A 22,921-nucleotide genomic window follows, 5' to 3' on the forward strand; every position below is an offset into this window, starting at 1 on the left:
TATTATTATTATTATTATTATTATTATTATTATTATTATTATTATTATTATTATTTATAATTTATATAGATAATCTTCCTGTGGTTTGACTTTGGTCTTGCCGGGTAATTTATTACTTCGACACTTCTATACTTGAAAAAAGATATCAATCTTTTAGTCGTATCAATGCTGACGCTTTCAATAATACAATATAAAGGTATTTTTGAACATCGAGAGGCATTGTTTGTGCCCCCCGATTTAGCAAAGTGATAACCCTCTTTTCAACTAAAATATATAACTTTCATTTCAACTTCAACAATATCTTTAAATTTATTTATGGAGATCATCATCTCCTTTACACATCATATTTATTAGTATTTCCACCATTTATTTATTTTTTTCATCTTGAATTTCCATTACTCATCAAGGTCTCATTACCTTTGATAATATGTTTATGCGAGGGTTTTTACATACTAATATAACTCATATTTGATGATTACTCTTGCTAGTTTCTCTATGATCATATTGGTTTACCTGTGATGTTTTAATGTCCCATGAGATAAATTTGGGCACATAAAGTATAGCTCTCTTATAAGAAACAAGTTTATCAATTAATCATCAATATATTTCAATCAAATGTAGAAAGATGACTTATTATGAAAAAAGGCTTATGAAAAAACTATTTTTAACAATTTTTTTGTTGTTGAACTTATAATGAAGGATTTTTTAACTTTGTTAATAGCTTTCACCCACCTTGAAGTATCTTCTGAAAACTTTCTCTTTACACCTTTATCTTAAGCCTCCAATATTATTCAAACTATTTTTATTATCTTATGGTTTTGCTCCTTGTTGGTATCTAGTAGTACTTTAAATTTTTCTTACAACTACTAAAAAGCACGTTGTTGTTGTTGTTGTAATAGTAGCTGGATCATATTTTTCTTTTTATATTGCAAACAAAGTATGTTATTGGACCACTACACTATTCTTTAACCTTTTTTTATATTTTTTCTTGGCCTTTTTATGTACACCCTTTGATTGTGATTTTAAGAATTTATAAAAAAACATTAAAGTGAGTTTAAATAAGTGTAAAATGAATAGAATATTTTGTAGACCACCCTCTGGTTTAGAGATTTATGAATTTTATGAAATAGTGATAAGCCTTGATGAAAATAAATAAATAAAAATAAAATAAAAATGTTATAATTAAAGTGAAGTTTTTTTAAGAGATAATAGGGAAATAATGATGAATTTAGACATTTAATAGTGTTAAAATGGTACCAAGGATTGAGTAAATTACACAAAATAACACGGAGACATAAGTGAGAGCAAAATTGCAAATAAATAAAAAACATCATCTCTCTCTTTTGAAGAACCATTTGTTGGCTATAAAGAGAAAAATAAGCTTTCATCTTTTATTTTCTTGTATTTTTCATAACTTCTCATCAAAATTAGGATTTATTTAATGTGTGAGGGTAGACTTAAAAAAGAAAAATAAACTTAACTAAGAACTTATGAGAAATTTAGGAGAGTGAAAGTTGGGGTTTTAGAGAGAAACAAACAAATTATGAAGGAGAAAAAGGTATTGGAAGTCGAACTTTTAAAGGAGGTGATTTTTGTATCAAACTTGAGTGGTAATATGATCTTCATCAATTATTTCTTTGTTGATTAAAATTTTGAGCATTTTAGAATAAAATCTCTAATCTTTTCAAATTAGGGTTCTTGAAGAATATTAGAGGACAATATAATTAGTTGTAAAATTATTAATTTGATATAAAATAGTTGTTGAATATGATAGAAGTTGGTTTAAATTAAAGAATAATTAAATGATGGTTACAGACCCTAGGGTCAACCATAAGAAACATATAAGAAACATATAAGGAAATGGATGAATTGAGTTTAAATCGTAGGAAATTGTATGTTATTTTGATGTGTATGTGTGATATTTATGATGCAGGATAGATAATTGGTTTGGAAATGTAAATTTTTTTTTGTAATTTTAAAAAAATCAACCAAGTAAACCTAAAATATCTTAAATCAAGATTTATCTCAAGAAGCCCCAAGAATCAATATTTTTTTTTTCAGATTTAAAACAAGTGGTTAAATTCTATGTTTCTTGAATCAAGATTTATGACAAACCCTAGAAGTTTCTTTTCTTGTGATTTTTCTTTATTCTTTTTTATAAGATTTTATTTAATCAGTATCATAAATATTTTTTTTTAACTTGATGCCATAACTAATTTTTAGAGAAAATAAAGAACTTGACAATAATATAATGCAAAAACTTGAAGATATAAGGGATATAATCTGATTTAAAGACTTACTCTAACATCAACTTATATGAACCTCATAGATATAATGATTTAAAAACCTATAATCATCAAAATGAAATTATATTTTAGCTTTTTTTTTTTATAAAAACGCAAGACTCAAGGGTTATATACCATTCGAATTCTTCAAAATATCAACTTATATGAACCTCATAGATATAATGATTTAAAAACCTACAATCATCAAAATAAAATTATATTTTAGCTTCTTTTTTTTTTTATAAAAACACAAGACTCAAGGGTTATATATCATTCGAATTCTTCAAACTATAGGTTTAGAATCTCTATTCTCTACTCTCTGTCTCTCTCTCCATATATATATATAGAATAAAGATTATTGTATTGGCTTATTTAGAAAAAAACGTATATGGAATTTTAAAGTTAACCATTTTTGTTGGAGAACTTTTAAAGATACCCTAACCTATTGTTAATTGGTTTAGCACTTTCCAAAGGCACCTTGATGATTCTAAGGTAGAGAATGTAGCCATGTTAGCTTGGAGTATTTAGTTTGATAGAAATACCTTATATTTTCCTGAACCCCACAATATTGATGAACCTAGAGTTATAAAGATTGTTTATTCTGCTTTATTTTGTTATTGTTCAGCTAATTTGAAAGAGGAAACTAACAAAGTTCAGTCATGTAATGGAAAAAACCTCATATTAGCAAACTCCAACTATTGACTTGATCAAGATTAATCTCAATGGTTGAGAAGTCATATCAAGAAAGCATTTAGGCCAAATTGTTATTTTTAGCCCATAAAGGATTGAATGTGCAATATCTATTTGTTATAGGTGAAGCTTGTACTGTTATTTATGGACTGAAGCTGGCTATCGATCTTGGCTTCACTCGTGTTTTTAATGAATTAGATTATGCTAAACTTATCCATTACTTCAAGGTAGCAAATGAGGATGAATCTTATTTATAATATTTTGTTCATGCATTTAAATGAGTTAGCTGACCCTTTTCAATATTTTAGAATTATTCACTTTAGAAAACATAATAATAATAAGGTTGCTCATTTCTTAGAAAATCTATCTAGGCTCATTAATTTCTAATGAGCAAGTTTATATTGAAAAAGCATCTTTTGTCTGTTTAATTCCTATATAGCCAATTAGTTAGTAACATATAATATTATTATATTCATGTAAATATATATTTATGAATAATGTGATATTATTTTAAATTTTTTAATGATGTGGCACTAAGTATGTGGCTTGTTACCTATAAAATCTTTAAGCATTAAAAAAAACACTAAGATAGCTAAGTATGTCAGTGTGTCCTTTAATAGGAAATATTGTGAATTCACACAATATTTCTTTATTATTTTTGATATTTTTTTCATTAATTTTTTTATTTCATTATTAAATATTATGTTGATTGATATTTAAGGCTAATAATATATTTTTATTTATTTATATATATTTATTGTGGTCTTTAAAAATTTTCTAATATTTTTCTAATATTAGGTTAGTGCTTTGTTTCATGAAAAAGATTTTAATTATATTATTTATAAGAAATCCAACATGAGAGGAACTAAATTGAAAAGAAAATGGTCAACTTTTTATTTTTAAAAGTGCAATGATACTGGTTGTGGTTCTTTTTTCTTTTTTGTCCTTGGTTATCATTTTTTTTAAAAAAAATTTCAACCCAATTGTGTTTATTGGGATTTGAGGTTAATGATTTTTTTCAATATATTCTTTATATATCTATCTCAATTAAAAAAAAAAGCCTCATCATTATATTGATGCTAAATTTCATAAAAAAGAATTTAATTATATTGTTTGATGAAAATTGAAAATGAGAGCATTTAAATGGAAAGGGAATGGGATGGTGTCAATAAGTTTCATTTGTTGATAGAAGTTCTATTTAGGTCTTTTTTTCCTTTATTTTGTTGGAAAAACATATCAAGTCTCAGAAAATATTTTTGGATCGAGTTGATTTTTTTATCTTGTAACTAATTAAATGTTGGTTTAATGATTTATTAAGGTCCTTAAAGTATTTCTTAGTTGTTTTCCCGATTCAAAAATAGGTGAAAATGAGTTTTTTCAAGCATTAGAATTGATAGCTTGACTTTTTAGCCATAAGTGATCAAAATTTAGAGTAGCAGGCAACGCTTCATTTGTAATAATTTTTTTAATTTTTAAAAAAGGGGCAAATGAAATATGACATGCCCTTTAAAAAATAAAGAAAGCATCAACACATGCATGAGGGTTTTTTTTAAAGGCTTAGTCATGCTAAGCCACCTAAGCTCGTGGGCTCTCTCCTCTCTTTGCTTTTTTTTCTTTTGATTTTCTTATTAATTTTCTCTAATTTCAACCTTCAATCTTGGTTTTTTTTTTTGTTTTTTTTATATTTTTTAATGTTATACTTCAATATTTTTTTTATTTTGAATTGATTTTTATAATTTTTATTATTTTTTCTTTGTAGGTTTATCTCAATTTCAAATAAACTTCATGACATTAGGTTGATGGATAATTTTGTAAGCATTTATTTTTCTATCATATAATTAAATAAAAAATAGTTTTAGAAAAAAAACAAAATTGTTAAAATTAGTGGAGTTCATGATCCATATTACGAGTTCTGACGAGTTAACTTGAGTTAATTAAGAATTGAACTTTATAATTTATTTTATTTTATTTTTTATGGTATTATTATAGTTTTAAATAAATATCCAACATTAAATTGATACTCAATTTTGTGAGTGTCTTGTTGAATAATTAAATAAAAATAGCTTCGCCAAATAGGTTCATTAGTATGGTAGCTTGGGTTGTTTGAAAATGGGGTTTTCTAATTTGTTTCAATTTATTTTTTATAGAATTATCATAATTTCAAACAAATATCCCAATATTGGGTTAAAGATGGATTTTTTGAGCGACTATTTTTGTTATTATATAATTAAATAAGAAATAATTAAAATTTCTTTATTAAACTTAGTGAAATCCATGATCAAGTTGCAAGTTGGCAAGTCAAGTTGGGAAGCCCGGATCGATCTAATATATCGATGTCTCAATCTTGAATTTTTTTTAAATGTCAAACCATAATTTTACTGATTATATAGGCTGGCTTTAGACACATCAAATCAATTAAGTTATGTTAGGTAATTTTTACATGGTTTAATTTAAAATTTAGGCTAGATAAACAATCAGGTTAAGAAGTTTTAATATTAATCTGTTGAGCTGAGTTTAATAACACTATTAAAAAGCCATTTGGAATATTTGTGATTATCCAAGGATGTTATGAGATTATCAATTTTTTTAAATATTAATACTTTATTTTAGATTTGAAACTTGATTTAAAGATAATGATTGATGTTTTTTTCCTAATAAGTGTTGGAAATGATCGGATAATTATTTTTATGCTAAAAAAATAATTTTTTAAATTAAAATTTTTGATAATATAACACTATTTAAAAAATATTTAGTAAAATAACACTATTTTATCTTGTTGTAATTTTTAAATATAACATTTACTAAATATCATCATCCACAGTAGTACAAGATGGTTGTTGCGCTTTATAATAGTAACATTTAAACATACCGTGTTTTTGGAGCGGGATAACTTAGCATATAGCTTCATTGTTAATTATTTGACTTAACTGATCCACTAATTGATCTGGTTTTATGAATCGATCAATCATTTAACATAAAAATTATAATTTTATAAATATTTTTAAATATATTTTATGAGTTAAAATATATATTTTTCTCTTAAAAAATAAAATCTAATTAAAATTTTAAAAAATTATTATTAATACAATAATTATTTTTTGTTTTTTTTTATATTAATTGGTTATTGCAATCTATTATTACAAGTTGATAATTAATTAATTTTGAATTTAATAATGTCTTTATTAAAATTATAATATTTAATTAAATATTATAGTTTATAATCACCACATAAAAAAAGTTATATGATCAAAATTTTGATATTTCACCAAAAGTTTTTACTATATGTTAAGTGGTCATTTTCATACAAACTGCCAAATTTGTTCAAAATTTTTGAAATGCAGCGACGGGTCACTATTTATCTAGTGTTTATCAATAATAATAATAATAATCAATTAGTTTTTTACAACTAATTAATAGTTTACTGCCGTTTATAAATCTGAATTTAATTCCTATACTTGTTTACGATGGAATTGAAAGATCAAAGACATAGAAGTCGAAAATCTGTTGCTCGCATGGAGTTCCGGCGTCGAGATTACAGAGCCGAAGAGCAAGGCCGCGTGCTTCGTCGCTCACGCACCGATCACCATCCTCTTTTACCTCCATCGCCGTCTTTCCACAACCAGGTCCAACATTCGAAATTCTCACACATCTTTCTTCCATTCTTCTTCTTCTTCTGTTTTTTTTTCCACAATAAATTTTTCTTTTCATTTTTTATATGCAGGTGGTTGTTGAAAAGAATGGAAATAACGATTTCTTTGACCCGCTAAGAGGACTAAACGCTGAGGATTCAACTAGTGCTGAAGAAAAAGCTGCTAATACTACTACTGATAATAACAGTCAAGTTTCTTCCAAGGAGTGGACTTCTTTCAAGAGATTCTTAATGCAAAAATTTCCAGTCTCCAAAATGATATCAATTGCTTCTGTAAGTTTATCTATTCTTTTCAATTATTTGATTTTGTTCCCTGAAGTTAATGATACTAGTGGAAATATGATATAATTTCTACAGATGCCTGATGTGATCATTAAAAGCAGCACATCATTCCGGGAATCTTCGGAAAGTAGTCATTTAGAGGAAGTGGATGATCCACGAAGGATTTCCCAAGAAGATGTGAAGGTCATTACTGGACAGGAGTATGTCTCACGATTACACGAGCTCAAAGATGAAATCAACCGTGCTTGGCATGCTGAAGATCGTGTAACAGCTTTGAAGTTAACTATAAAGGTTATTTTTTCTATGAGGATTTCTTTAATGGATGCGGCTGGCTTTGTAGGTTTCTTCTTTAACTAATTGGTTATGAGAATTAGTTGAGCTGGCCAATGATCAATGTATATTGTCAGTCTGTGAAATAATGTGGTCACATTGCTCTTGAGAAAGTGGCTTGATTTTGGTATACAAACTTTTAAGACCAATCTAGCAATTCACGTGCTAGGAAAATTGTGAGTTGTACACCTGTTACTTCATGGTGTAAAAAAATCTGTATCCTCATGATTTGAGAAGTGTAGGTCCATGAGTGTATTTTGAATCTCGGTTGAAGTTTTTCTTAACTTGATTTCAATTGTCTGTTGTGTAGGTTGCTAAACTTTTGATGGATACATCGGTTCTACAGTTTTATCCTACATTATTTGTACTTGCTACAGATGTATTGGACATGCTTGGAGATATGGTATGGAAACGCATCCAGCAGAAAGCTGAATTTTCAGAAGATGGAACCTTTCTGTGCTCTTTACCAGGTCTAAATCTTTTCCATTTGTTTGTCTATGTCACATGCGTTTTCACTTCATAACGACAATCATGCAGCTGGATTTAATTCTTGTTTAGTATTAGATATATCAAGTTCGATGTTGCATAAACAAGTAGTTGAGTACCCATGTTTTTTTTTTTGTACCTTGAGTTACTGAGTTCTACCATTTACTGTTTGACATAATAACATATAAGCATGCTTGTCCGACTATCTCGATGAGTGTGCACATCTATCTTTCTGGTATGCTTATGATGTCAATGTGCTAAATACAATTCCTGTTGATTTCATGATGAAATCATTGAATAGTCAACAGAGTTGTGTCATTAGATACTGTAGTTTACAAAGCCTTAGAAAATTTTTACCCTTGTTCTCAGACTAAATTATCTGAAAAGAAATGCCATGACCCTGTCATCATCCCACTGAATTGCAGTCTTGGCTCTTGGGTGGAATAATTTGAAGACAGTCCTACCTTTCATTTTTTTTCTCATGAAGGGACTCTTGAAACTTGAACTTGCATCTTTGTTGCTGTAAGCCAAATATTGTACTATTCTCAACTCTGGGCATGCTAAAATTCTTGATTATTTTCTTTTCTTTCATTCCTTTTGAAGCAGCTTGATAATTTTTCCTGAAACTACTGTTCTGTTTATTTGGCAGAGAATTTTAAAGCAACTGATATTTGCTCTGATGCGAAAGAAACTTGCAATAATTGGTTTTGCAAAGTTGGTTCAATTCGAGAGCTACTTCCACGCATGTGAAGTCCTTATCTTCTTATATTCTCTGTATTTTTTACCCTTATTTCTAAGTGTGTGAAGCATTTCTTCCTCTCTTATTTGTTCTTTGATTCATAAACTCTCTGCATTGATTTTTAGTTTGTAGTTATGTTTGTACTCTGTTTGTTAGTCTCGTATGTTTTGTTTCACTGCAAAGAGTGTGGCATCTTGAAAAGGAAACTGCTCCTATGATGATATGTCGGTTTAGTTCAATTATGATTCAGGTGCTGCATTTACTAGGAGTTTAACTTAAAACAGGAGTAACTTGGGAATGCTTCATAATGTTTTAGTTTGAAATGATCACCTTATGTCAAACAATGTCACACAAGCGTTTGCCTTAAGATAAAATATGCATTTGTAGAGATTGTCCTTTTTTTTTGTGCGTGTGTGGTAGATTTATATGTTAAAAAACCAAATTTGTGATTTTTTGGTAGAATTAATTGATAGGTTTTTCCTATTCTCTGTTGGCTAAACATTTCTTTGTGCCTATCTGGCGCCTATTTCCTTTTGGTGATTCTAAGGCAACAAGCAAATACCTTAACAAGATATGTATAACAGTCTTAACTGAGTATATATAGCAAGATATGTTTAAGAAACTGAAAATCATTCCTAAAATGGCACCCATAAATCAAGATCAGTGTGCTGAACTGAGTTGTTCTAGCTGTGCTTGAAGCAACATGCAATTGATATTTGGCATGTAAAAATATTTAAGATGGATCTTGTAGAGTTCACGAGGGGTCTTTTGATAAGTTGAGTGGTGAGGTAGTGTTGCTTTCTAATAATGCCTTGCATAAGGAAAAGTGTAAATAAATTTTCCTCCTTGTAGGGATTTGCATCAATTCTCAAGTAGGGGATTACCTCAACTACTTGAAGCAATCCTCAACTTGCGAAGTGATGCAAATTCCTAGGTGAAGGAAAATCCATCTACACTTTTACGTATGCAAGGCATTCTTAGGACATAGCACTACCTCACTACTCATTGTATCAAAGGACTTCTTGTAAACTCTTCTATAGACCTCAATGATCACAGTCACATTTGGATCATCATTGTTAATAAGGTTAACTATTTTTACTTTGCTGTGGGCGGTAAAATTGAATGGCGCTTGAAGGTGGGATAGTTGTTGTTTTCTCTACCCAAGCTCATTACAGGTTCACACATCATGCTTAGGGGAGCTACTGGATGCTGATCTTCCTTGTTTCCTTTAATCTTAGTTATTTCTTTTTTCTGATTTTCCAATTAGCTACTATTTTTTTCTTCTATGTTTTGGTTATCTCGATAAAATTGAGTTATGCTCAAGCCTTGGTGGTCAATAACTTAAAATATTAAAATGTTACCAATGGTTCATATAATTTTATTCTTATATTTCTTTTCTTTTGTTAATGTATTCTCAGTGATACTTGGGCTGCTCATGGGAATCTAAGATTTTATACGCTATCCATATTGTCTTCTTTTTACACCCCATTCTCTTAATAATAGTTTTTTCTGTCTAGTGGTTTGATAATTTTTTTTCATGTTTAAGCTCTTTCGTTTTCCTTTTAATATATGGTCTTGTGAGCTTTGTTCTCTTTTCTCTCACACATATTGTTTCTGGGTATTGTGGTTCAGTTATTTGGAGTTGGCTATATTTCCTTGCTGGCGTTTTCTGATTGACCAACCTCTAGATAGTCTCCAGCGCCTTGTTATGATGGCAAGAGGGGTAGTTGATCCAATAGCATCTGCCTACTGCCGTTTGTACATGGCCCACTGTGCAAGGAAGTTGCCTTTGTCTGATATAGGTATATGTTTCTGCTTAATTTCAGAAGTGGCTTATTGCCATTCATATGCTATTTTCAGAGTATGAAATATTATTAGATTTCAAGTTACCAAATGTGTGGTCTTATGTAGTGGGTTTGGCACACCCTTTTCCGGATTCATGTAGTCAAGTTTTGTTCAAATCTAATTAGGCCGGTTTGATTTGTGTTGAAGATCCAGATCAAATATGAGTTTGATTTGGTCCTGCTAGAAAAATAGACTCTTATTATGCAGCAGGCCATATTAGATTATGCTCATCTTTGTGTTTTATGCCAGGGTTTAGATGTGAAAATAGAGGGAGATAAAACTTGAGAGGAATGATTGGAAGTTCATTAAAAATCAGGTTTTCTAAAAATTAGGTTAATGTCTATTTATATCATCATGCTCACAACATAGACTATACAGATTCTGCCCCTGTGATATTCTCAACTGCTCACATCTAGGAGCACCATCCAAAAACCATCTGTGAGACCGTACCTGTTGAGTTCTTTCTTTCCTATTATGACTTTTAGATTCTGTATCCTGTTTCCATTTTTCTCATCATAGCTCTTTTCCATTGCTAATCTATCCTAACATATAAATGGCATTTGTAAGTTGATCTAAAATGACACATACATTTTATTATATTGCATAAACCCCTCTTCTCTTACCCCTGGCCTGTAAGGGGAGAAAGAAGCACTGGAGAAAAGATCAGGCAAAGATAATGTGTGAATGGAGTCAAATAAATAGAGCAAAAAATGTTGTTTACTGACTGGAGATGGTTCTTTTCTTGGTTATCTCTCTCTCTCTCTCGCATTGGTGAATGGATGGGACTACCTCTTGGTTATCTCTCTCTCTCTCTCTCTTGCATTGGTGAATGGATGGGGGATTGGGGGCGGTCGTTTGATGTAGAAAAAGAGAAGTATGGCACCAGTAAGGATGAACATGCCAGCTCATGCAGTTTGCATTTAAAAGTTGTGCTCTCACTGCTAAGGGATAGAAAGATCACTTTTCCCACAAAGTGATCTGACATTTGGTCTCTTTTGGAAAATTTCTGTGTCGTGTTTCATTTTGAGTTGACCATGCCCAGTCATCACTAGTGCACCTGCTGAAAGGATTAAAAAGTTGCAATACACTATCTCATTTCTATTTGACATATTATGTTAATTTTACTGTAGCAGGGCACCTGGTCACCTGTGTTAACGACACCAAAATTCTATTGATGCGTCATTTATCAGCGAAGGAGGATGGACATTTTGCTGACAAGAAAAGGTTGCTTGTTGGTCTGATGGAACCAACTATTGAATATATCATGAAATGCATATTTGAGAATACCTCTCAGTCTCAGGTCAGTATTTGTTTTCTTTGGTAATTATGGTTGCAGCAGCACTCCTAATTTTCATTGTTGAAATCTCAACACAAGCTTTCAGAGTACAGCAGCAAAACCATGTGCTGTCAGTTGACAAAGTTTCTTTGATATTTAAATTGTTCTGAACTCTAGTAGTACAAGGAGAGAATAGTACAACAATTTAGCATTTGGGCTTTGCAAAACTCATTCTGACTTTTTGTTCTTTCATTACAAGAGACACAGCTATGTGCTCCTTAGTAACACTGTAGTACATTGCTGAAGTATCTCATCGCAAATTGCTGTTGTAAGTTAGTTGTAGCTTGTGTTGTATTGTTATATTGACTCACTTATTTCTATTGAAAGAGGCAAGTAGATTCTGTACTTCTGGAGTTAGGATTGGGAAGGAATCGAGAAGATTTATGTGGGAGTTCCCCTTGTATCTCATTTGTTCTTCACCATCTACTGAAAGAACTTCCAACTGAAGTAATTAGGTCCAATTTTGTGGGTATCCTTCATCTGATTGAGTGCAGCCAAGATCATTATTTCGATCAGGTATTGCCCATGTTGCATGCACGCACGCGCGCGCGCACACACACACTATAGGTATTTACATACTATCGTGCATGCAAGGACTTCACAATCTTGCCATTTAGTTTTTCTATTTCAAAATTTAAATGCCATGTTTGAGTTAGTATTATTTTTTGGTTGGCTCAGTGCTTGAATTACAGGTTACTTGGATTCAGGCTCAGTGAAAGTAGATCCAAACCGGACATTGTCTGCTCAGTAGTGGATAAAGTTATTCAGGTCCTTAGAGCTTTATATTCCTGTTTTATTATCTTTCAAATTCATCAATCATTTTACTTTTATGCCTAATGTGTATGGTACACTTGTGTATGAGATGATTTTGTTCCCTGCAAATTATGGGTAGGCCACCAATATCAATGAGGGGGGTGATTTAATAATTCGAGCATATATGAAGGGGAAGGTGCCCCACTTAGAAGTTGAATTTTTACTGCAAATGCTATCTCTCTCATCTTGCCCCATCTCCTATTCCTTTACCTTTCCATCTTGCCCATTGTCTTTGGAAAGTGAAGGAACCCTTCAAGGTTAATACTTTTCTTTGGACAATAGTTCTTAATAAAATCAATAGTTGCAATTTTTTTAAGGCAAGGGGACCTCTTAAGGCACCATAACTTGCTATTTGTTTGATGGACAGTAATAGTGGTGAGAAGCATCACAGCCTTCTTTTCATGTATTGGATTGTGGCCAGGATATGTGGAATTGGGTGCAAGTCTCGAGCATTGGGAAAAACCCCAAGTAAGGTGGAAGAGTTGTTTTTGAAGTCATTAGCTTTGAAGAAGGCTTCTTCCAGGACTTCTGGCTTACATTTTATTTCCAGGAAGTTCTGGTGGGAATCTTGCTTTTCCTCGAGGCTTGGTTTCATTGGTAGTCATGGCTTGTTTTTCTGTGCAGTTGTAGAAGTTTGTTTAGGGTGCAGTGAATATGAACTTTAGTAGCCATAAAAATGGCAGAGATAGGTGCTAGACTTGCTAGATAAAGTTAAACACTTAGATATTTTGATGCTAAGAACTAAACATTACAAATTAGTAACTCAATTACCCATATGCTATTTTGTTTCCATATAAATAACTGAAATATATACAAATTTGAATGGCTCATCTCCCTTTTAAATAGCTGTGTGAGCTACCTTTCCAATAATCTAGACAATCTCTTTCAGTATTCTGTTCTGTTAATCCAACATTTTTCAATGTCCTTTGTGTCTACCTATTATAAAGGGAATGTGGTAGGAGCTGGGTGTTCATTTGTATTGCTTTTGGTTGTGATTTTCTTGTTGAGTCATGCATTTTCAAGAATGCTTGATAGCCATTGCAGTATAAGCACCTGTATCTAATTTGAAAGTTAAAGTTTGGCTATTCTAATGATGTGGAATGGCTGCGGAGCTTATGGTAAATTATGATAGAATTTGACATTATTGCAAGTTTAATCAACATTTAGCTCTTTAGAAGAATGTTCTTTGATATGTACACACACACGTACACACACATTTTCTTAAGCTACTCTTAACTGTATTGCTATGCTTATATCTTGTCTATTAATTCCAGGCAGTTGCTCAATATGATAGACTTGATCAGTACTTGACGGTTGTGGATGCTTATATGGACATTGTTCTTCAAAATCAGATGGTAAGTTTGGATGTGTTGCGGCATTGGCTCCTTTTGGCCTTGTTTGCCTTAATTTCTTATGAAATGGCTCTTGTGCATGCTGTTTGGTCGCTTCCATTCCTGGAGCCACACCCCAAATTTTGTTTCTGATGATATCATGATATCTTGCTGAGATGCATTTCTTGACTGTGACCACTTCGTACTGCACCTTGCAAAGTGATTCTGAGAAGCTTAAGGGATTTAAATTGGTTCTGAGAATAACAAGTCAATTGTAAAAGACCCAGCATGTAGAATTTAATACAAATCAGTGCTATGCTGAGAAGCTTAAGGGATTTAAAGCACATATCTTAAGGAGCACATGCGGAGATTGTGAGTCTAGGGGTGTTCTCTTTCATGGGGTTGTAAGTCACACCCACTGCTCTTCAGTTCTGGTAGGATAATAGAACAGAAAACCATGTTGCTTTTACTTTAATCATTGCTCTAAATAATAACTGCTGAGTGCAATGCTTTCCTATTTGTGCCTCTTTTATGCTGTATTATTGGTATTCTTCTGTGTGTTTGGTGCTGTAGTTATCTGTTCTCTGAGTCCAATGATTATGCCAGGATAATCATTTGAAAACCATTTTAGAGGGTATTTCAAAGCGAGCATGCCATAAAGAAATACATGAAGATGAGCTTGAAAGCTTGAAGTCGATTTTGATGAAGCTTCTTTCTCATTTCACAGACTTGCACGATGTACTTGCTTTGGTAAGATAAGAGCGCAGAATCTGTCACACCCCCGGTACCCTTGTTTTTATTAATTGCTTGTAAAGCATGCACATGCTGAGAAAGTAATTGGTTTGTGGTTCAATGCCATGATGGAATTTGATTTAGCTGCTAACAAGCAATAGGTTGTGATCTATTTCTGCAGGACCATTTTCTTGAAATCTTAGATGTAATGTATGGGAACCCTAGGAGTAACATCAATATGCATATCCTTAGTATGGCGACAAGGTAACTTTCATTACCTATGTATATCATCCTGGTAAATCTAATGTGTGTTTACTTTCTAACTATTTTTGTTTTTCGTTGCATTGATGCCATTCATTTTCTTGAGCCTGCTAAAATATCTGTCGGTCTATAGGAGGATTTTTGTACTCTAGTATGTTGGTGCATACCAATAATGGCTTATTAAACACTGCAGCAACCAAGCATGTCTGACCTGGGTAGTTATCTGATAAGTTGTATGGATACAAGGGCTTGGTGTGCAGTTATCTGATAAGTTGTATGGATACAAGGGCTTGGTGTGCAGTTATCTGATAAGTTGTATGGATACAAGGGCTTGGTGTGCAGTTATCTGATAAGTTGTATGGATACAAGGGCTTGGTGTGCAGTTATCTGATAAGTTGTATGGATACAAGGGCTTGGTGTGCAGTTATCTGATAAGTTGTATGGATACAAGGGCTTGGTGTGCAGTTATCTGATAAGTTGTATGGATACAAGGGCTTGGTGTGCAGTTATCTGATAAGTTGTATGGATACAAGGGCTTGGTGTGCACTTCTTTAAAATATGTAGCACACTGAAAATACCATTAGTGGTTCTGAGAGAGTTGTGTTAATCACAAACAATGTGGCATTATGATTTCATGGAACTTTTAGAGTTTTGGAAGTTGTTTCATTCATAGAACCACCTTTTGCTTCTCCTTTCTTTCTTTTCCTTTTTTATTTCTTTTAAATGAACCATCTATTGCTAAGGTTTCAAAACATCTAAATTTTCATGGTCTTGTTAGAGGTATAAAAAAAAAACTGGTGAATCATTGCATTATTTAATAATCTTGCTTACAACATGAAATACTCAATCCTAGACTACACAACAAAAATACAGGATGTGACCTACAAGATTCATTGAGTTCCAGCCTTGTTGCTAATTGTATGAAAATTACATGATGTAACAGACATTGGTAGATTCATTTGTGAAATAAGATTCTGGAAAACCATTTTCAGGATCTTCATTCATTATTTTGTAGTTCGTTGTACTTCAATATGTGCCCCTTCCCTTACACTTTAATATGTTCTTTTCTAATTATCATGCATGGCAATGTTTGAAGAACTTTTTATCAACTCTTAGTGCAGTTCTGACTATATCTTGTGCAGGACCGGTTATTTGCATGATCTGTCAACCATACAGTTGCTTTTTGAAATTTCTCAGTCTCTACATGATGCTATAGATTTTGGAAGTATGAAAGATGATGAATACCAACAGCCACTACGACTGATTTCTCGTTTTGTTGAGATGGTAACTAATCTCAGCTAGCTGTATACATCTTTCCTTATGTCCTATGATGTGTACGTAGCCTATCATTAGATCGGTTGACAATTATTGTTGCTCTTGACTATCAGGTTGACTATGGGACAGAGATGGACAGACATCTAACGTTTTTAGTTGAATGCCGTGGAGCTTTCGGTATCATAAATGAACTCAAGGTCAGACTCCTTTTTTTTATAAATAAAATGTATAGGAATAGAGCCCTTTTTTCCTCCTTAGGTTACAATATCTCTAATTCTAGCATATCCAGCATTACAATCACACTTTTAAAATGTTATACAATTTTCTCCTGGTATGCTTTAGATGCTTTTGAAGCTAAGATGACTGTGTTTGTACTATATTTAGGAATATGCCTTTGATTAGTGTTTCTACTGATCATGCTGTCCAAACTTGAGCGTAATAGGTAATCCTTCACAATGGAAGTAGGGAATCTTAATTCTATATACAAAAATATTGAACTCTGTTATATGCAGCCAAGAAGAGGTTCAAGTAATAGAACATGGAGGGCTACAATGTTTTTGGTATCCTTTGTTAGCAGAGGTATCTTCATGTTGCAGTACAACTTTGTATATAGCAGCTGTGGTGCTCATGCACCTTCAAAATATTGGAAGGGAAAAGAGAATAAGAAGAAATAAAGAATTTTAGAGACATTTGACATATAGAGGCATTGTTTTAAAAAATGCGGTTACTTATGTAACAGCCACTATTTAACAGAAAATCAGCATTAAGTTTCGTTACTGCTATTATCATATTGCTAACGGCATTTTGTACCAAAAACTGAGGTAGGGTGGGAAGATAAATCAACTCAAAGCAGCAATAAACAGTTAATATCATGGCTAAAACTAGAAGAAAATTGAAGCTGGAACTAGAAAAATAGGTTTAGCGTTTGTAGACAACCTCTAAATCCTAAGTGCGTGTTTGCCTTTTAAGTTTTAACTTGATTTTTGTCAAAATTTGAATTTTTTTTTTTGGCTTTAAATTAATTTTTTTAAGTGTTTTTGGATTGTTTTGATGTCTTGATGTCAAATATAATTTTTTTTTTAAAAAACAAAACATTAATTTGATGCATTTCCGAGCGAAAAATACTTTGTAAAACAATTGCTACCAGACTCCTAAACACCCAATCCTTATAGGAAGAGAAATCACTATTAAAAGTTACATGACTAATATAGAGTCTAAATAGCATAAGGATTCCTAAACTAATTAAAAAAACTAAATTTAGTGAGGAAAATATTATTCTCCCAAAAGCTCCTGCTTCAAAAAGTCATTGTATTGGATAACGGTTGTCACAGCCCATGTTTTGAAGATATTGGCCTGCTTTCATCTTCATTTTTTGTTTTTCATTTTTTCTACAACCCAAGAGTACCGAGTGGTAGTGCTTTTGGAGTTCTAGTTATTAAAGGCCTTCCACAAATTATTTTTGAAAAAACTTTCAAAACTTTTTTGCTAACAATTTTAGTTGGCTAGAATTTAAAAATATTTGTTAAATTGAGCTTTAATTCTCATGACTAACATTTGTGTTAGTGGTGGTTCATTTAATTTTCTTAACCTAATTTATTCATTTTTTATAATTATTTTTTGGATTTAATTAATTATAATTGTTTATAGTTTATTATTAGAAATTTAGATTAAATTGACTTCAGTTCTGGCTACTAATACTGTACTAACCTAGGTTGTAATTTTAAGTTAATTTGTTGTATTATTATCTTTAAGTTTAACTATGTTTGATTTCCAGGATTTCTTAATAAAATGAATATTTTTGACATAAATTTAAGTTATTATGTATTGTTTGCATGATATGTCTAACTACTAGAAATGTTGATATTGTTTTTATTTAGTGAATTATTATAAAATATGCATCATGAAAAGATTTGTCTTGCTAGTGATTTGCAACAGCAATGACCTCACTGTGATGGTACCACTGCTATTTTATGAAAGTCCATGATTCACGATCATAACTGCAATTTAAAACCATGCATAGAGAAGAAAGTGAAGAGATGTTAATTATTAGTGGTGGAAAAGGAGGGGAGAGAAAGACCAGAGAGTAGTTTGAGGATTATACATCAATACTGTGTGGCAGTGGAATAGTTAATGTTTAAAAGTGCAATGGAAATGTCTAACTACCCAGTGACATTCAAACTTATTTATCATGATGGCTATGTTGTTGACATTGTTCACAAAGAAACAGTTAATGAAATTAAAGTCATTGACAATTGACCTAGCTAGAAAGGGAACGTAATTGGAGAGAAGTTATTTTGTGTGTTTAATATGTTGGTTTGGTTTTTTTTTTTTTTTAAGATTTTCATATACTGTCTTCACAAAACTAGTTTCAGTTCATAAACTGAAGATGGAATTGACTCTGAATGTACCTGAATGTACCCTAGAAACCTGTGTGTTCTGAAATAAGAGGTTCTGTCACTCTCTTAAAATCTTCATCCAGTACTTGAAATTTCTTGCAGGAGACTCTAGTCCATTCAAGCAATTGTTTGGCTATCAAAGCTTTGAAAGATGGAAGAAAGCACCTCAATTTTGTCAAATCTTGCATAGCATTTAGTGAGGTCACAATACCTTCTGTTTTAGAGCATGTTGTGCAGTTTAATCTTTATATTGAGACCGCTGAGGTAATGTTCCCGCCTTTGATGCGACTATCTGGTGCTGCAAGTAAGCCACATATGTTCATCATATTCGTTTTGATATCTCAGGTTGCTTTATTAGGTGGTTTAGTTTCTCATTCAGATGGCCTGGTGGTTTCTGCAATTAGCTGCCTAGAATGTTTTGACTTGACAGATGGTTAGTTCATCATTTCTTACAATTGAAGCACTTGAGTCAGTTCCTGACCAATCAATTTATTTGATGCTTGCCATCTGTCCTTAATTTATGAGTATTCAGTTATTGCTAGTCATTTCTCAGTTATAATACAGAATCAAGAAAATGTAATATCTTTCGTTGTGAACTGCATAAGCTGATATATACTATCCTATCCTATACATTTTTTGGTAATAATCTCTCTGGTTATAAACTTACACAAATCATAATGTACTCTGCCAACTGACCCCTTTCTCATATAATTACTAAATTTAATCAGAGAAGGTTACATTCTTGGTTTTTATTTTTCCAAAACACCAACTACTTAAGCTCTGGACTTTGAATGGATGATGTTGAGTTTGGCCCATTTTCAAAATTGACATCTAATATTAGTACATTTTCTTTTGTTTTCAAGTTAAAAAATCAGAGTGCTAATATGGGGATATAAACCCGTATAACTGTGAGAGAACCAACTTTGTCCACTTATATTCTATCCATCTTATTTTTGAAATTGACATGTAACATTATTGGAAGCATTTTCAAGTTCAGAAATCGAAAGCTATTATTGTATAGGAATTAAAGTAACTGTCAGAGCATTAAATTGTTAACTTGAAATGCCAACCTTAGGGTAGTCACTGTGTAATGAGCAAAATGCAGAAATGATTATGATTTGCTTTATTCCAAAGAAATTGCCACATTTGAACATCATTTTTGGAAAATTAAAATTTAACCATGCTATCGCATTGGACACAGTAAGTTTGATGTGATAAACAATTCTTTAATTGTAACACAGTAGGTGGGTTTTCATGATCAGCTGTCTCAGCATACAAATAGAGGGACATTTAGAGATACTTCTCAATATTGTATATCTGATTTCTAGGTTTCTGTATTTGTTGTTTTGAAGTCTTTACCTTTCACCAAGGAAGTTGATATCATATTTCCACATAGATAAAGCAAACACATACATAAAAAACAGATGTGGATAAATTTGCTGGAAAATGTAGGCGCTTCTATCCTTGATAGCTACTCTTTCCCTTGACATGAAAAGTTTGTGTAACAGTTTGAAATTGGGCACAGATGTGACATGTCTTGGTCTATGATGCGTACATGTATTTGATGTGATAAGTCCAATCTGTGACACAGACCTTAAAATTAAATGTGGTCTTACTTTATGAGTGATATAATGTTATGATTTTTATTGGCTGTTCAATTGGCTTATACCCTTTGTGTAGGCTCCAGAACATCAATTGATGCTGGTGGAATGCTCTCATCCATTCAAAAATTATGTAGCCTCTTGGTTATGTTTCCAGGTCTCTGAAAACTTTTATCATTGTTTTATCTCTAGCATAACTGGTGAAAATTTAAGCTCACATGGCGTATTTATTTCATTACTTTCTTTGGGATGTCTTCTGAACAATCCTTTGTTTTTCCAAAATGACATCCTGAAATTTTTAGACAAGTATTCTTAATACAAGCCTTTAGAAAGGATAATAAAGGTGTGAGAATACTGTATTTCAACCAATTTTTGTTGTAATGAGGCCAGAATTTCCATTAGTTCATTGTGGAAAGCTCTTCTTTTCATGTTAACTGCTTATTAGATAGTCCTGAATTTGGTTCGTTATTCTGATTTTACTGCTTAATATTCCCAATATTTTACTTGGGATTTTAATAAAAAATCAAACAGAGGTTTTGAAAAAATCAGAAACTGTAAAACCAAACCTGGTGCTGCATGAGTTTATCTTCGATTGAGAATGGTTTAGCATCTTAAGAAAATGAATGAGAATAATCTTCTATGGCATGCTGTCAAGTTGTCATGTATAAGATCTATGTTCTGCAGAGTCACACTGTTCCTTTAACTCTCTCTCTCTCTCTCTTTTTAATACATGTATATTTGTTCTAATCTGTAGGTAATCCTGACCAAGGCATCACAAGATTTCCAAATAGCATTCTCTCTCTCATTTATTCCAAGTCATGGTAAGCCTTGTCTGTTACTGCTTTAGTTTTGAAATTTATCAATTTAATTTAACAAACCTCATCTTCATGAAATGTTGTTGTAGGATGACTCCAAGAATGAAGATAAGGTTATTTTGTGGGATAATTTTGTTGTTGGCAACACTTTCTCAGGATAAGTTCCCATACTATCCATACTGTGCAGAGGTACTTCTACTTCTCTTCCAATTTAAGGTTTCATGTTTAAGTTTTAAAAAAAAATTCAAATGCCTATTTCTTACTATTTTCAGGTGGGTGGTTGGCTCCAACTCTCAATATTATTTCTGTGTCGGCAACAATTTTTATTTTGTATACATCTTTTAGTGATTAGCTAACCGCAGTAAACTAAAAACCATGTGATATGAGCTGGAATATTATATATGAAAATGAATATGCTCTGGCATTAGATATGTTCATATATTGCTAGCATCATTCTCCCTTGGATTTAATTAAGCATGAAATGAGACATTTCATGAATGGCAATTTGGAAAAAACCCCAGCTACTGCAAAGTAGTAGCATTGTTGTTTATGCTGCCTTTAATTGCTACCTCTGGTTTGTTTCATACTGAGTTTCTTGCAACAATCCAAGCCCAGTGTTGCATGCACATGTAATTTCTTTTACAAGTTTGGTTTACATCTGAAAGTTCCTATGATTTTCTGTTTGGTTTATTCAGATTATGGGCAATGACATGTTATTCTTTGGTGATGCGTCCTATGCACATGAAATTGCTGCATTGTCTGAGTGTGTTCTTCAGAATCTCATTAGTTTCATTGAACAAGAGCCACCAAAGGTAACAAAGCATTCAACAAATGAGTTGTCATGCCACCATGCCAGTAATAGGCCATGTTTCTCATATGCTGATGTGATGTGTTCTAATGAAGGCTGCTCGTGGAACCATGGCACTCGAAGCTTGCAACTGCATCGCATCATCTTTTGTGGTATGTTTCTCAGTTATCTTTTGATGACTTAATTTTAGTGCAAATTGTTTGATCTTGAAAAATGGAATTTGCACAATTCATTTCTATCATAGAGAGGTACATTGGCTGTCATCTTCCATCAGTGCAAGGAATATGCACCAGTGGATGGGCATTAAACCTGCCATGCCAACAGCCTAATCACCATGCCATTTGCACTCGTTAGGACCAGCTGAAATTTCTATTTATCCATTACACATCTTTTCTGGAAATGGTTTGCCCCATTCTCATGTTTTATCCTGGGGATATATGTTTGAGCACTCAGGTAACCTTTTCATCTTAAAGCGTCAAATTATTCTGCCCCAGTGACCTCTTTGAAGTATAAATAAATTATAAATACCCTTTCTTTTCCCCTAACTGTCAATCTTTAAAAGGACTTTCTTTTGCTGGAGTAGGATATTGAATCAGATTGCTTAGGACCCACTGCTCATCATGTGTATGACGCACACCTTTTAACTAGCCAATATTTACAATTTTAATAGTTTGCATATGCTGTAATTCATGGGTGATTTGTCGCACCCCAAAAAGTTTACCAAACAGCTAATCCCTCTGTGAAAGCTTCCCCAAATCTGGAGCCAAGGAAATATAGGTGATGCCCCAGTAGCCTGTTGAGCAACTGGCAGAAAAAGTCTTTGCTTTCCATGTGTTGCAATTTGAAAATGTGATGCCTTAACTAATCAAACATTCCATTGGACCTTTCCTCTCCTGCCTTTTGTTTTGTGCAGGTATGTCAGGATATATTAGAAGTTTGCTGGAAGCTGATCGAAACTGCTAGGTTGTGCCTTCGTGCTGATGACAGGTACTTGCAGTCCACTATCAAATATTTAAACGAGCAGTTGCCTCCACCTGTAGCAGTCTGATATTTGCACAACACTATGATCTATCAAAATGTTAAATGGTTGATTTTGGAAATGTACATTTATATTCCCTGAGCGGTTATTCATTTAAGAAAAAAGAAAGAAAGAAAACAACGGGAAGTTAAGGGCCTCTTGTGGTACGACTTTCTATTCTGTTTTTTTTTTTTCCTTACAAAATTTGTTTTATGCTTTGTTTTTTGGA

The 22,921-nt window shown here is 32.2% G+C and overlaps 1 protein-coding gene across 3 annotated transcripts; it reads left to right on the forward strand.

The window, feature by feature from the left end:
- The first annotated feature begins 6,322 nt into the window (after nt 1–6,322).
- On the forward strand, nt 6,323–22,849 carry LOC105141250 (UPF0505 protein C16orf62 homolog). Of its 3 annotated transcripts, none has more exons than XM_011048420.1 (22): nt 6,323–6,598; nt 6,697–6,897; nt 6,982–7,197; nt 7,547–7,706; nt 8,372–8,468; nt 10,094–10,263; nt 11,437–11,606; nt 11,970–12,158; nt 12,321–12,410; nt 13,730–13,810; nt 14,393–14,536; nt 14,700–14,782; nt 15,922–16,063; nt 16,168–16,251; nt 18,553–18,714; nt 18,796–18,883; nt 20,131–20,208; nt 20,806–20,872; nt 20,956–21,055; nt 21,562–21,678; nt 21,770–21,826; nt 22,588–22,849. In XM_011048420.1, exons 1-22 carry the CDS (start codon nt 6,440–6,442, stop codon nt 22,720–22,722), a joined length of 2,790 nt encoding a protein of 929 aa, XP_011046722.1. In that variant the 5' UTR covers nt 6,323–6,439; the 3' UTR covers nt 22,723–22,849. The 3 variants fall into 3 exon arrangements, with proteins under 3 accessions (XP_011046722.1, XP_011046723.1, XP_011046724.1); XM_011048421.1 differs by having other exon boundaries at nt 11,440–11,606; XM_011048422.1 differs by lacking the exon at nt 20,131–20,208.
- The last annotated feature ends 72 nt before the right edge of the window (nt 22,850–22,921 follow it).

This window comes from Populus euphratica, unplaced genomic scaffold (assembly GCF_000495115.2).
Source record: "Populus euphratica unplaced genomic scaffold, PopEup_1.0 scaffold118.1, whole genome shotgun sequence".
Classification (NCBI taxonomy): domain Eukaryota; kingdom Viridiplantae; phylum Streptophyta; class Magnoliopsida; order Malpighiales; family Salicaceae; genus Populus; species Populus euphratica.

Coding starts and splice junctions, on each gene's coding strand:
- LOC105141250 (XM_011048420.1), top strand. CDS start 6,440: ATGGAATTGAAAGATCAAAGACATAGAAGTCGAAAATCTGTTGCTCGC. Junction 18,715..18,795: donor TTTATATTGAGACCGCTGAG/GTAATGTTCCCG, acceptor TTGATATCTCAG/GTTGCTTTATTAGGTGGTTT. Junction 21,827..22,587: donor GCATCGCATCATCTTTTGTG/GTATGTTTCTCA, acceptor TGTTTTGTGCAG/GTATGTCAGGATATATTAGA.